The sequence below is a fragment of the Synchiropus splendidus genome, chromosome 8 (assembly GCF_027744825.2).
Source record: "Synchiropus splendidus isolate RoL2022-P1 chromosome 8, RoL_Sspl_1.0, whole genome shotgun sequence".
Taxonomy (NCBI): domain Eukaryota; kingdom Metazoa; phylum Chordata; class Actinopteri; order Syngnathiformes; family Callionymidae; genus Synchiropus; species Synchiropus splendidus.
The window spans coordinates 23,164,474-23,179,661 of record NC_071341.1 but is presented as its reverse complement, the minus strand read 5'-3'; the positions used below and the strand labels follow the sequence as shown (position 1 = coordinate 23,179,661).

The window sequence follows — 15,188 nt, the reverse complement described above, 5'->3', positions numbered from 1 at the left end:
TGACAAATGTATGTGTTGAAAACATTCACCTAACCTCTGATCTTCTGGCCCACTGTGGCCTGTGCACCCATGAAAGAGCCATAATTAATATTGGCTATACACTAAAATGTTCAAATTTAACATTTTCTGGCGGAAGACATCGTCCAGTCACTAAATGTTTGAGGCGTAACACTTACGAGTCATTACAGACAGATATTTTAAGCATGCACATTTATTGTCTGTCATCTGGACTCTGTAGTTGGGCATGTGTCTGCTACTGAATAGTTCCACATCCAATTTTCTTCTACTTATTCCTGCTACTTAAGGACCATGCAGGGCTAGATCCTATGTCTACTGAATCGACTGTACCCTTGGGCCTCTCCGTGGTTAGTCTCAGGCAACATAAACTGCACATAGACAGAATATAGAGTGACTCATTCATTGAAAAAACAAATCAAAATGTCCAGGGAAAACCCAGATCTTCACATTTGAGACAATGGAAAGTCTACACAAAAAGGATCCAGGGTGTTCCCCTGACTGAGGTTTCTGCTGGATTCTTTCTCAGTGGCCGGTAGTACATCTCCTCTGTTGGCAATAGACAGACACAGCAAGGCAATCTATATGCTTCTTGTTAGAATAGCAGAGACACAAATAGTAATATGAGGAATAACAAAATTCACCAAGCAGGTGGCCAAGTATTTCTCAATAAGCACTGAATACCAAAGGTACTCAAAGCTTTGCAAAAACAACTTTTGTGTCATAGACACGGCCATGGATTGTCCACCTTGGTACCTAACATGCCCTTATCACCCATAGGATTCATAGACTTATATCCACATTTATCATAGAAGACAGCAACAGTGTGTGACTCAAACTATAGCACAAATTTTGTTGCAATGCAATGGGAAGGTAACAAGAACAGCTATGGTGTCCAAGAGGGATTGATAAGGTGGTTATCTGAGGCCTTTGGAGAGCCAGGAGTCGCATGGTAATATGCAATTTAACAATATTTCTCACACCATTTGATCAGGAGCAGCCCATTGCTTGATTGCAAAAACCTGCCAAACAGATAGCAAGACGGCTGATGGATGAAAGGGCTTAGGAATGGAGAAAGGTTTCACATCTTTGTGTCTGCTGTGGTGTTTTTTGATGCGCCCAGGGGCAGACACTGGGGACTCAAATGGGTCACGGCAATATGTGATGTGTTTTCTTCTTGGCCTGTTCATACACATAAGTATGTCGGTGCTCATTTGTCACATACCCCTGTTTATCTGCTTTGTCCTTCGACTTGTCCCTTCCTCTATCTTTCTCTTTTTCTTTACACTTGTCTCGGTCATGGCCCCTGCGATGACTCCGGTCACGGCTGCTCCTGTGGCTCCTGCGGTGACTGCTGCTCCTGCTGCGGCTCCGGCGCTGGCGGGAGTGAGACCTGAACAAGGCATGTAAATCAAGATGAAAAATTCGAAAAACTTTGCGTCACCAACTCTGCAATTATTGATCATCACAGAGAATTGTAGCGTCATCACAAACCACTGAAGGATCACCTCAGACACTACATCATAATTGGCAACTGCAAAGATATTCAAACTAAAGTTATGAAATCGAGATGGAGATTGAGTGTGATGTGAAGAAGTCAACCAACACCCAGCCCTGAATTAGAAAATCAACGACCCCATATTATAAGGTCAATGACCCATATTTCGAAGATTGAAAATGTCATTTTGAACCACATTACTAAGCAGCTCGCAAGACATGAAAATATACCTTGCACACTGTGGCAAGAATACACAGAAGACAGGGCCAATTAAGGGCGGGGTCAGACCCAGAGCCAGGGTCTCTCTTTGGTATCGATCCCCACCGGCCCTCAGGTCTCAAAATGATTTGCGGTGGAAGATTTACACAGTTAGTTAAGACACGCAAACATGAACACAGCTGGGAAACTGTCCGATTGGTTGTCACACAAACCAAAAAATAATAAAATACAAGCACCTATTGGTGTCACCTGTGACAGCTCTATTAATGCAGATAAAACATATCAAGGTAATATGTTGTGGGGTGTGTACCTACACATGTGTTTGAGAGGGACGTGTGATTTGAACCTCCTGTAGGAATCAGCAGCTGACTTGCCGTTATTTTCCATCATCTATCATTTTATTGATTTGTCTATAAAAACAGTCAAACCCGCCGTCCACAAGCTTTATTGCTTTCCCTTTTTTATTAGTTTGCAGTTTGGGACATCCAGAGCTGTCTCACTCCTGAAAGAAAACTAATCATTTCCTCCAGACACCTGTCACCGTCCTAACAGACAACACTCTGACAACCGTTCAAATCAATTAAATGAAGAGACCGCTGATCACCGAGGAGCTGCTGTGGGGCTTTGTCACTCGGAGAAAAGCGGAGCGGAAGTTCAAAATAAACCGACCGAAATGGAAATTAGAGTCCAAGAAATGACAATCAATCATGCTTGACCACGATTATTTATCTGGCTTCCAAAAAAATACAGCCATGAGACGGGCACGAATGAGGTTCATGAACGTGGGGAACGCAGACGTGAAGAAGACAGGTGAGAGGGGAGGATGAGCAAGTCAGTAAAGTAGGCGGGACACAAGTTGCTGTTGCAACCCAAACTGGGAAATACATCAACTGGTGGACAATATTGAGAGTGCGCTTTGACATTTTACCTTCCTGTATGATGAAGGAATGGCATTAAGCATTAAAATTCAGAGAGGTTAAGAACTAAATATTAATATTAGGGCTCGGACTTTAACACATTAATTATCTATTGATCATGTAAAGGCAAAACAATTGATCCAAGAACACAGATCAATTGCAGGTAAACATTCTTGAGCAGGGAACATGTTCCATCAACAAGACCATGTGATGTCATAACAAAACATCAATGACGAAGGACACTGGCTGATGGATGGAAAATCTTTTTATACTGCAAAGAGTTTGCTCATCACTGGACCAACCTGAAGCTCATGTGACCAAACTTCAATTTCACCCCTCTGGTGTGAACTTTTAATTAATTCATAATGAGATAATTAAATTGAAAAATAATGCATGTAATTTATTAATATTATATTTACATTAATATAATACATATAATAATGTCTTTGAAAAGAAAATTCAAGAACCAGCAAAATTCATTCAATATTCAAAACATTCCTATTTTCAGATCAGATATTTGGCAAAAACTATAGATTAAACTGCAACGTTCAAATCTTGCATAGAAGTTCACACGATTAATCCGTGTTTCAGTAAATCCAACATCATGCTGAGTAATGAGCCACAGTCTTCTAATTACAACCGCCAAATGGAGAACAGAAAATGCATCCACAATAAATACAGCCCTCTTTTTTCCCTCTGAAGAAAACAGCACTTCTGGGGTGTGCAGCAAATTAAATTTACTGTAGTTAATAGAGTGAGCCTATGCTGCTAAATGTCAATTTCCAGAGCAAGTCCTTCCCCTTGGAGAATGATTAACTAATTTGGGAGCGCAGATAAAAAGGCTAATGCAGGACACGGACAGATAAACAGCCACAGTCGGACCCCATGCCAAGCTCTTCCTCTGCTTTACATTTTATTGGGCTTATTATCTGGAGGGAAAATGGGTGGCCCTATGGCCCAAACATATTTTCATTACTAATAAAAGGCCCTTGCTGGTTTCCCCCACGTATAACCCACACAAACGGACACACACGGACACAAGCTCTGCCACCTCGCACCCTCTTTTCCTCCATTCCTCGCTAGTTTTGCTATCCAATCCATTAAATCGCAGCTCTGCAATTGGCTGGGACAGTTTTCCCGGGGAATTATCAATAGAGTAATTATACTGCATGTTGGGAGCTGGGCTAAAGCTTATCGCCACTGACCCCCTGCTGTCGCCAGGATATGATCCCTCACCACAGCCCATTTGGGTAATTATGTGGCAGGGTGTGAAGCTGTGTTGCCCTTATCAGACTGTATTCTATTTCTGTTTTCACTAGAAATTGGACATTAATCGAAGCTACGTGATACCACTAGTGCCAGATATAGGCGAACGTCTCCACTGGCATTTGACCTCAGTTTAGTCATTATTCAAAACGCAAAGCAAGTAATGCTGTCTGACAACGTGTCTGTGCACAACAGGGACACGGAGATAGAAACATGCACAAAAAAAAAAAAAAAAACGCTTTAATTGTTTCTGTAACTTTATCTCCTTCTTATCTAGGGTTCACCGACAGACAATATATTTCTTTTGTAAATTGTCAGCGACTCCTTCAGTCTAGGTCCATTTGGTTCGTCATTCTTCGATTCTTCAAGGCTATTCCACTGTAAATAGGTAGAGACGTGAAAGACTATCAATACAGCAATGTATCGCTGTATAGTGATATGAAAAATTGACTTTCAAGTTAAGTGCATGAATGTGGCACAGGAAAGTTATTTTATCGTTTTGACTGAGTTTGCTCTTTCTGCTTTGAGTTGTGTGATTTGTTTCTGTTAGCTGTGTAGAACATGGCAGTGTGTCACGATATTGAGATGTATGGCAAAATAGTACCACAACCCAAGTATCGCGACGTGTATCCTATCGTGAGGTTCTTGCCAGTTCTCAGTTCTACCAATCGATAACCCAAAAAGAAAGTGATGACACATTAAAAATCTGCTCTAAACCATTTCTAATCAAACTCAATATATGTTATGCAATACAGTTTGATATTTTGCCTGAATGCTTCAGACAAAACAGCGACAGAGAGAAATTACTTTTTCACCTGAACCCACAAAATCATGCTCACATTTTTGTCTGTCCTTTTTTGTCTTGTTGTTGAAGTTGAAATTGCATTTTTAAATAAACCTTTGGTGAGATTCAGATTTCTCTTGTGAAGTAGATTTGATCAGAGGGCCTTTACAGGTTTGCTTGTGAATTTAAAAGGTTAATGAAACGTAAATATGTCACATGAATCAGCACGATGATGATAACATGCTGGATTGTAGACTATTTTCTCATACATTAACACAGTATACGGACAGTACAAGTCTATGATCTACTCCAAGATAACCCAAGAATCGAGTGCAGCACACAAACACAAAAAGAGATTACCAGGGTGGAAAAAATGCTTGCCAGTCAAAATTTCCAAGAAATGGCAGATTGCAAATCAGGCGGATGGAAAGTGAAAATATCCATATTTGAAGAACTTCATTAGTGCGGAGCTCCCCGCAGAGTTATTTCCAGTGACGGAGCACACAGCAGCAGCTTCATGTTCAAGTTAAAAGTCACTTTCTTTTTTTCTGCCATTTCAATGTGTCTAAAAAGCACCTTGAGTGAGCAATGTGCATTTCCTGCTGCCAAAAGACGTGGAAAACAGCTGTTCATGCCTGACGCTGCCAACTGAATGGAATGCAAATATGTTAACCATCCAGAATTTATTACTTTTGAGTGCTCTTCAAACGCAACAGCAGACACAAGTTTAATTTATGATATTCCTCTAATTATGAGAGCTGTTGAAATCATTTCCCAAGCTGCTTCCTTCTTCCAAGCAGCCACATTATCAGTTCCCTCGGTTCACCGTACACGCGCACGCACACACACACACTCATTAATCAACATAAACGCGTGCAAAATAACACACACGGAATCAGTGGAAATAGCTGATTGTAAGCACAATTAAGACAGCAAAGACAGGCCATAAAAGATAGGCTTGGCCCCGTTCGTTCGCTCCCTCCCCCTGCTCATAAAAGGCAATGTTTAGGTTTGTCATAATCTTCAGTTTGCTTTTAATTTAGCTGTCGTCAACACAAATGTCCACATTGCCTTACGATGCTGTGAAGCTGAAATGAGACCCCATGCGGACCACCCACCCACTGCCTCCCCATATCAACCCAAACAACACACACACACACAGTTACAGGCACAAGCCACAAGGTCAATTCATTTAGGAGAGTTCAAAAGCCTTCAAAGACCCCTCAGATCTATATGAACCATCAACGGCCAGCCAACGAGGAGGGAAAAGACGACTTTGGGTGAAAAGATGTGGTTTCTTTTCGGTGCCTTTCCAAGAGTGTTGATAACTCTGCTCATTTCTAGCACACATGCCCAATGTCACTCAGTCTTCCCATCGCAATCCTAAACTTGGCCGTCTGCTGATCACCCAAAACCTTTGACCTCTGGGCGGCCACAGCTCGACATGACACCCATTAGCAGCTGGAGTTGGGAGGGGGGGCGGTTTGGCTTTAACCTCTGAGCCCATGCGAAATGTCAAGTGGAGGTCACACTTAGACTAGGTGCTAACTTGCCAACTCACTCACAGCCACCCACGCAATTCAAAAGCACTTTTTCTCTTCTCACTCCATCCATTTATCAACAACTTAGAACAATTACACGCCGCCTTATAACAGTGTTGTTTCTGTTGTCAACGTAAAGAGGGGGGGGAAATAAACATTGAAAAGAGGACGTGCAAAAAAAAACCAATGGAAACTTGAAGAGTTGAAGGACGACTAGGAGAAGTAATGAAGACAGTATAGTGGGCTTTGAGAAAGGAAGTAGATAGACGTAAAAATAGGAAAAAAAAGAGGTGGAATTATGGAGAAGACAGAGCAGACAGCCATGCTTCAAATCAAGCTGGCTCCAATTAGCAGGTGTGCTCTCAAACGCTTGCTCTCCCTCTCTCTCTGGTCAGGGAAGATGTATTTTTCTGCCTTTTATACGCATGTATTTATGAAGTGGTAGGAGATCTGAGGGCCCTTAGCATAACAGCCTTTTATTGTTTAAATGTGGACTGCTCGGCCCCGTGTGCTTAAGTGATTTAGGAACCTCACAACTCCAGTATAAGAAAAATCATAAACGCTGAGAAAAACCATGTGGGTGGACTGTAAAAGGTACCGAGGAATGGGCCGACAAAAAGCAGACACACATTCCACTACTAAAGGGAAACTACACTTAATTAAACACCCAAGACACAAGCAAAGTAGCCCCAAACGTAGTTGACTGATAACTGACTGCAGTTTTTTCAAAGAAGTTTGTTCACAAATGTTTTATCAAAATATTTTCTAAACATAACTGGAAGTCAAAATGGTTATGTTCCTTCCTTTCAGTACATTTTATTCTGTCCCACTGCTTGAGATGGAATCACTACACCCATAATGGTTGGAATTGGTCAAAACTGCAGCAGCAGCACGTTAATAAGAACTAAATGATAATTGTTAATCGCATCTAAAACTCTCTAAATTGTACCTCTGTAAATAGATGAAACACGTGACTACTTTTGTGTAAAGCACTGAACATGATCAGAATTGAAATAGTGTGTTAGATATCTTGTTGCCTTGCGCCTGCTTCGTCTCCCTCTTGTGGCACCCCAAACTGTCTCTTTCCTCTTTACACACAACACACTCAACAGTTATGGGGCTGCTCCGACCAGGTTTCACGCCGCCAGTCACCAACACCAATATCTGAAGCAATATTAGAATAGCGATTTTCAAAAATAGGACAAGTCGCTGCACTTCAAAAGAGCCCAGATTTTGAAGTGACTTTAGATAGAACTGCCTTTTTTGCTTTTTATGACAGTTCTGCCATTGAAAAAAGAAAAAAACATTTGCATTTCCGTTGATATTGTCACAACATGGTTGTCACGTCATCTTCATCCAAACAAGGGCAACATAGCGGTGATGCGAAAATCAGTAGTGGCTATGACCCTGGCAAAGTTGAAACACTGGACAAAAATACAGTTTGAGGAAAATGAGGATGAAAACATCATGTGGGCTCAGTGGTCGAAATCTTGTTGATGTTTCGTGAATGTTTAAGGGCCTGTGATGTATGGAATATTTCATTTGATCCCTTCTGGCAATCCCATCTCCATAAAGCAACCTTTTATAACACGAATGTCAGAGATCAGTCCTCTGCAGCTCCGCAGTGCGGCTAACATTCAATATAAGTAGACTTCACTGTTTCTGATCAAAGCCAAATCGAGCGAACAGTCAACTCTGATCTGCTCTTTATTCGGTCACTCATACCAGCATTGGCCATGTATTCTTTGGCCACTCCATCCTCCTCATCAAGCCTCATGGTTTACCGAAGCAAATGATGAGCGAGCGCCAGAGCCGAAGACAAATTTCAAATATAAATCCTCATGTGAACACTGAGAATGTGTTTCATTACTTTTAAAAAGGTTTCAGGCAGGGTGAGTATGATCTTCGCTTCATTTATCTGCCATGCTCTCTCCTATTTCTTTTCTTTTTTGATAAAATACATGACAGAAGTGTGAGTGAAACCACATGTGTGCAAGTTGGTAACTTGTCCAGCATGAATCGACATGTAGGCAGTGACAGAATGAGTTGGCAGTTAGCACTCAAGTCATCATCGGTTCAGTGAAAGTGAGGAATAATTTGGAACCATATACTTGGTATTAGACACAAGCAGACAGATATCTGGCACAAACTGTGTTGATGTGAAGCAAGCAACATGATTCAAAGGTCCTACTAAACAAACGATTCTCTACAACAAATGCACAACCCCAAACCTTGGAGGATGAGCTTCATGTATTTCTGGAATGTTAAGTTCTGCATTTAAGGAGACAAGACAACACCAGGATTTAAACGCAAACCATGTCACTGGTCTTGCTATATTGTCGATGTTTATCCTGCCTTGAAACACATAAGCTGCGCGTAATTGTCAATAAAGTTATCGACACATTCTCCCCACTGGGTGTTGGTGTCCATGAGAGCCCAAGTGTGGTACAAAGTGATCACGGCTGACTGAGGTTTGTCCATGTGTCCTCTCTTAACGTCGTCTCTGAGGACAGGCTTGGATCTTGGCTGCTAAATCACAAGCAGCGCATTACCGAACCTCCATCCGCACTGTAGTTTATTTATGCGCTTAAACAAGAATGGGGAACAGCCGGTTTGTTTATCCTGCATAAATTAGCAGCCTTTCGCTTTTAATTGAATGAGAAAGAATGAAAAGATCATATACTGCAACTTTGCTTCGTGGTTAACAGTGAGGTCAGCGTCGTTTGCACAGGGCTCCTTTAAATCCCCGACGTCCCGGTGAGTGGATGGCCAAGGGTGACCATGTGTAGGTCGGAGCAGCGTGGCATGCTGTCCTCAGCCTCTGTCTGTTACCATTGTTGGATGTGTGTCCCCCTCCCTCTCCGCCCAGAGCATTATGAGACCCGCGGCTCGGCGGCAGGACCAAACAGCTCAATAACTACACACAGGGCCTGCCAATTAGAAATAATTAGACAGTCATTTCTGTGGCAAGTCTTTTTAAGTGCATATATAACGATGCAATGATGCCTATTAGCCGGCCGGAGCCAGCGAGGAGCAGGGCCTCAAACGCTTTGGCGCAGCAGAAAATAATTATGCCAGTGATCACAAAGTGAGCCGCACATCTCTGTACTTCACCTCCACACGTTTCAAAAATCCACTTCATTAGCTCCCGTAATTAATCCTCCATTAATTGCAGGAAAAGCCCAGTTTACCATCCTTCGTTTCTAATTATCATCTTATAAATAGTTATGGTTCTAATTAATGTGTTCATTAGGCAGGATATTTCTCTCAAAGCCTCACTAGAAGCCAAAGGTCTGGATGGGCTCTCTCTGAAGCCTAAGCAGCCAGAAGGTGAGGCCATCCTGCCTGCATTTGCTTTTATTTTACTACATTCAACCTCCTAATTGGCATTTAAAACCCAATTTGGAAGAACTTCAAGAAGCTTAAATAGCAGAGAGACCCAGGAAAGGCAGAAGGAACGACGCAGAGATACATTTGGTGTTCGTTTCAATACGCCAGACCTAAAAGCATTTCTTTTTCCATCTTTCTGTTGCTCAGGCCAGACAGATGAGGCTTTTCATGGTCAAGAAGTAAACCCAAGCGAGGAAACTGTGTTTTGTTTCCAAGACAGACCACGTGCACGTACAAAAGAATTCACTCTAGTTTCCCACCTTTACTGGGCTTCAGTAATAATCAGTCTTAGTGATATGGAAAAGCTATTTCTGTTCTCTATTGTGCTCACAGTTGTCTTATGGCTCACTCAGTCGTCACACTCAACCTTGGAAATGTGTGCTCATGGTGGGATTTCAAAAACAGCACAACCTTCCAGTCAACCTCTGAACTGCTTAACTTATATTTGTTCATAGAAAGTGTGATAACGTGGGACAACAAAAACACAGGTCTATTCAAGTAGAAATGTTGTCTCTCAGTATTTCCTTTCAGTTCGTCCCATCTATCCTCTTCATTTCCTCCTTCACCACAGCCATAAACCCCACTAGCCGTATTTCTCTTCTCTTCTCCCATTTTCCTGGTAAAATTGTTTGTTATCGTAACCTATGAAGAACCCAGTACCTCATCTAAGGTAAGGCAGACATCTTCAAATCCAAAGAAACTGAGGAAGGAACGGAAATCTAAAATGAAAGATGAAAGTGGATGGATTAAAAGGGGGACCATTTCAGTGTTTTGACTATAGACGTACAGACGTTTATGCAAAATTTTGACACCACGAATCAAAAGGGAGCCTGTAAACAACCAGACACATGCTTAAATATAAGCTTATCTATCAACTGTGTTTAAGATTTCAAGTGTGTAAGCCCTGTCCTTGGTACAGAACATAATTTCAGAAATTGTTTTACAACACGCATGTTGGAGAGGTGGGTCCAAAAACAGTGTAAAATTAAATCCCTATCGAACTCAAATACAAATACAAAAGCTGTGGTATTGTGGTATTACAAGAAAAGCATATGCTGATGTCAGGTCCCAAAATGAAATCCAACCTATCTGTCATTGTGGATTGCAACAACATCAATTCAAGATATTTGATCGGTCCTCAAACGCGACCTTTTTCAGGACATTTTCCTGTACGCGTTTTGACATCTGAGTACAGTTTAGTAATCTTGGTTGGAACCCAGAGGAGTGGGCAAATGCGCACAAAACCTGCAAGATGGCAGGGCCTGATGCAGAGGGGTGAGCGAGAATTGCTTCATAGAAGTGATGGGTTGGGGGCGGAGGGGTGTTTCCTCTGGCAGTCGAGGAGAACACCGCTTGCGGCAAGGCGGGATGAAAGAGACTGTCTGTGTCAGTCACTTATTCCTCCCTTTGGTAAATAAAGGTTTCTGACAACAAAGCAGAGAAGTGCTTGACTGGCCTTTACAGCAGATAAATAAAAAAGACAACACAGAGGCAGAGAGCAAGACGGAGAACGAGAGGGAGAAAAGACAAACAGCGAAAAGACGTGTTGAGATTTCACCATTGGAAACATGTTGATTTTTATGGAGTAGAGAAGGTGCAGCAGAATTAAACCAGGTCATCTTTCAGTTCACATCAAGACTTCGCTATTCTGGTAATAGGAATAGAAAGAAGAAAGGTCTGACTGTCACACTGTAGGAATGGAAAAGGACACCGTGTTTGGTTCACAGGAGAGCAACTAGACACATCAAGGCGACAGCCACCAGTCAAATCAGAAAGGTAGTAATGGAGAAACAGAGAATTTACATTCTCATTTCGCTTTGTTGTACTGTATAACCTGACTATCTCTCGTTTCTGTATTTAGTGCTATGATATGTGCTGGCATTTTTTTAAAATTTCATTAGAAATTGGACGGCTTTCATTAATAAAGACAAAATAAAATGATAAATACATGTATAATAAAGTGTGGTTTATATTCGTTGTTGTGTTTCAAAACTCAACTGGTAAATTGGGTGTCGAAAAAGACATTGTAGCAAAACAGAAAGTCTCGATTAGTACGTCAAAACCACCTGCTCGTGTTTCATAATGATTTTTGTTGCGTTGAAATTTGTTGTAAAAGATGATTTCCCTTGTCTTATACTCAAAAACACTTTCCTTAAGAGGCTAGTGACACCCAGAACCACCTGCTACATCACACACACACACTTCAGAAAAATCTGGAGAATAAGCAGCGTTTCCACCTGAACAGGGAATAGCCGGCCCAGGCGTATTAAAACGTTCTGAGTGCACTGCTAAGACAAAACGCGTTTGCTGATTTTCTTTACTCCACGTCCATCTTTTAACACTCAACCGCCTTAACCTTTCTTCCCCCCAGAGGACTTTTCCATTCAGCCTTGAGATCCTCGTCACTCCCAAGCTGCCGAGATGACCTTGGTGCACCACGTCAGAGAAAAGCAAGGCAGGGAAAGCTATTCAACAGATGTACGACACCTCATATCACACAGTGGGAAATTGCTGAGTGAAATAAATACTGAGCCATCAGTGAGTCCAGCGTGCACATTCACAGGACATTGAAGAGGGCACCTATTTGCACTCACACAAACGACTACGCATGTGTATGGGCAAAATAATAAGTGCACCCTGAATAACTACATGATTGACAGCAGGGTTGAGGGGCTACTTTGTCTACAGTCTCCACTAAGTTTATTTACTTAAACCAGTAGAATCATTAATTTTGCCTGATTCACTCATTGTCAGGTAACTGTCGCACAACTTTTCCTCACAAAAAGATCAAACAAATACGTACAAAATCCAATTCTGACTTTGGACTCAGGCGAGTGAATTTCTCTGCTGCACAAAGTAAGTCAAGCAAAGACTTTTGCAAAGACTTCTGGCTCAGCGCGGAGCATTACTGTACAGTAGAACACTGCTCTAAGAAGATACACAATTAGAAAGCTCACGCTCGTTAAATCTCTGACAAACAGTGATCGGGCCGCTCCTGAATAAGTACACTGATGCTAGTACAAACTCAACAGACCACTGAAATATTAATGAATAAAAAGCAAGTATTAGTGCGTGTGCCCTGAAGTACAAATGCACCGGCCTTGACGCTTGAGTACTTGACTGTGAGTGAACTGCTCTCTTTAGCTGTGATGGGTGGAGTGTGACACTAGTCCGATTGCTCTAAGGTACGGGTCAAATCGCGACAGTTTGGCGAATGGAAAAGTGACACGATGACTGACGGCGCCACACACGTTCCAGCCCTGCCGTGGACGCCTATTACCACCAGCTGAACTGAGCTCACCTGGAGACGAGCCTGTGATCCGACTGTGATTAGAGGCTGTGTCATCTTTATTGGACTTCATTGTACACTGCCTCCATGGACTTCACTTGTCATCGGCAGCCCTCGATGGACTCACCCACCACATTCTACTCTGTGACGGTGCAGCACTCGTGGAATATGCACACGCCAGCACACACTTGATCTACCACACGCGCACACACACACACACCCAGCTTGATATGCCTCCTCACATCAAAGAGAATAAACATTAATGGCAAATAGGTAATCTGCTTCCCTTGTCTGTTTTACATTTCAGCGCAAGATTGACTGCCTCTGGGGGACTTGGCCTTCCTCTGATTGAGCGCAGGAAAGAAATTGGAGACAGAGAGAACAGAACTGGGAAGCAGCCATAGATGGTAAACACAAGATAGAGCATAATTCCTATTTCATGTATCTCTTTATTTCTTATTTATACATAAGGGATTAGACAGAGGGTGATAATATTTCCACCCTTCAACTGGCAAAGGCCCTACTATGGGCCTAATCTTCCCCTCTGCCATATTCCCATGCAGTTATTTTCATTTGTTTTGAAAAATAACCCACTCAGGCCCATCATTTGCCAGAACGGGCCTCACTTTTGTCTTTCTTCTTCATCTTCTCCCTCTAAGATCTTCGCCACTCTGTCGCCCTCCTGCACTTACTCAACCCATTCTCTCCACACGTTTTTATTCACTTCAAACTTCTCGTTTCCAATCCCAATTCCCGCTTTCTGGTTGGTGCTCCTTTTCTCCCCCTTTCATATTCTGTTGATGGTGGTACCGGGTCTGTGCGCCCCAAGATAGGGGATGCAGGCAGCGGCTCATATTCTATGTTTATCAATCATGAGTTCCTGTCCACTCAATCCTTCTCTGATCTATCAGCCAAACTCTGAGCCGGCGCAGGCATCCTCACTCCGACACAGGCCCTGAGTAATGGCAGTCAGGCACCTGAACATGCTACTAACCACCACTCGTCCATCTCAAACACACGGCAGATGCAGAATTCAAAGCATCTGATGAAAGGTCTGTAACAAAGATATGCTAAGGAAAGAAAAAATAACAAAAGGAGACAAATATTTCCGCCTGTATTTTCCTCAATATTTACTTGACCTCAACTGATGGAGAGTTCCACCTGCTGCATTGTTATTATATTATTATATATTTTTTTAATTGCTCACACATTTAATATGATTCCATCACAATCACTTGTTAAATATGACCAGCTTAGCTCAAAAATACAGGCACTCGTACCACCTCTCCAACCCAGAAATACAGCGTGGTAATACAGCGAGTATAAAACTGAAACACTATCATTAGTGCCACGGTGCATTGTCAAACACTGGTCCCTAAGTTGAACTGAATGGCACATTTGTAAGGTCCAGAAATACATTGTGGTTTTCAGCATATAATTTCATTGTAACAAGAACCCATGAATCATCGAAAGTCCTCGCTAAAATGTTGTTTTAAATATGAAGTCTACTGCAATACAGTCTGGTCGCATGTTATTTTAATGTCTCCGACAACATGTAAACAGTTGCCAATAAGCTACCGCACACAACCCATAATTTCACACGCACTCGCCTCCACCCACGACGACTCCCCATGCCGTCAACATCGCCCCACCTGCTCCGAGCTTGGCGCAAAGCCGATTAGACAACAAAACTATACTAATTACAGGGCTGTGTTTGTAAATACCAGTGTCATCAACTGGAAGACTGAATCTTCCAAATCCCTGCCACCTTTCATCCTAAACCCACCAGGACCATCATTTTGGGACAGATGTTTTCATCAGCACTCGGCGACTTGCAGACATTCAAGGCAGAATGTGCGAAAGGTCCTTTTTTTAAACGTGGATTTATATGTTGCAGTTAGCAAAGAAAAAAAATACTCTGTGAGCATTGGCAAATGTCCTTTCATGGCATCATTAGCGAGCGTAATGTCAAAAGTCACTGCTGCATCATCTCCTCACTCTAACACCTCCATAATGAGGATATTAAAACACTTTTTTCCTTTGTGATTAAAATGATCTCTGCTCTCCCCCGCAGCCGTACACAAGTAAACAAAGGGCCTGGGTTGCGCATATATTATGACAAGCTTTTCTTGGGTTGTGCATCTGCGCATGTTTCTATGCGTGTGAGTGAGGGATTTAAAAAGTGCACAGTTTACTGGTTCATTAGCACAAGATTAGCTATGCTAATGACATAGACCACCTCACACTGAGACGTTCCCTTTGTGTTCCT

General features: G+C 42.2%; 1 protein-coding gene across 2 annotated transcripts in view; it reads right to left on the bottom strand.

Annotated features, from left to right (window-relative positions):
• The window catches only part of rsrc1 (arginine/serine-rich coiled-coil 1), a 172,146-nt gene that overhangs the window by 72,191 nt on the left and 84,767 nt on the right, over nucleotides 1-15,188 (bottom strand). For both annotated transcript variants that reach the window (XM_053872032.1, XM_053872033.1), the window contains exon 7: nucleotides 1,241-1,408. In XM_053872032.1, coding sequence (XP_053728007.1) covers nucleotides 1,241-1,408 — 168 coding nt within the window. The remainder of the gene's footprint in view (nucleotides 1-1,240; nucleotides 1,409-15,188) is intronic.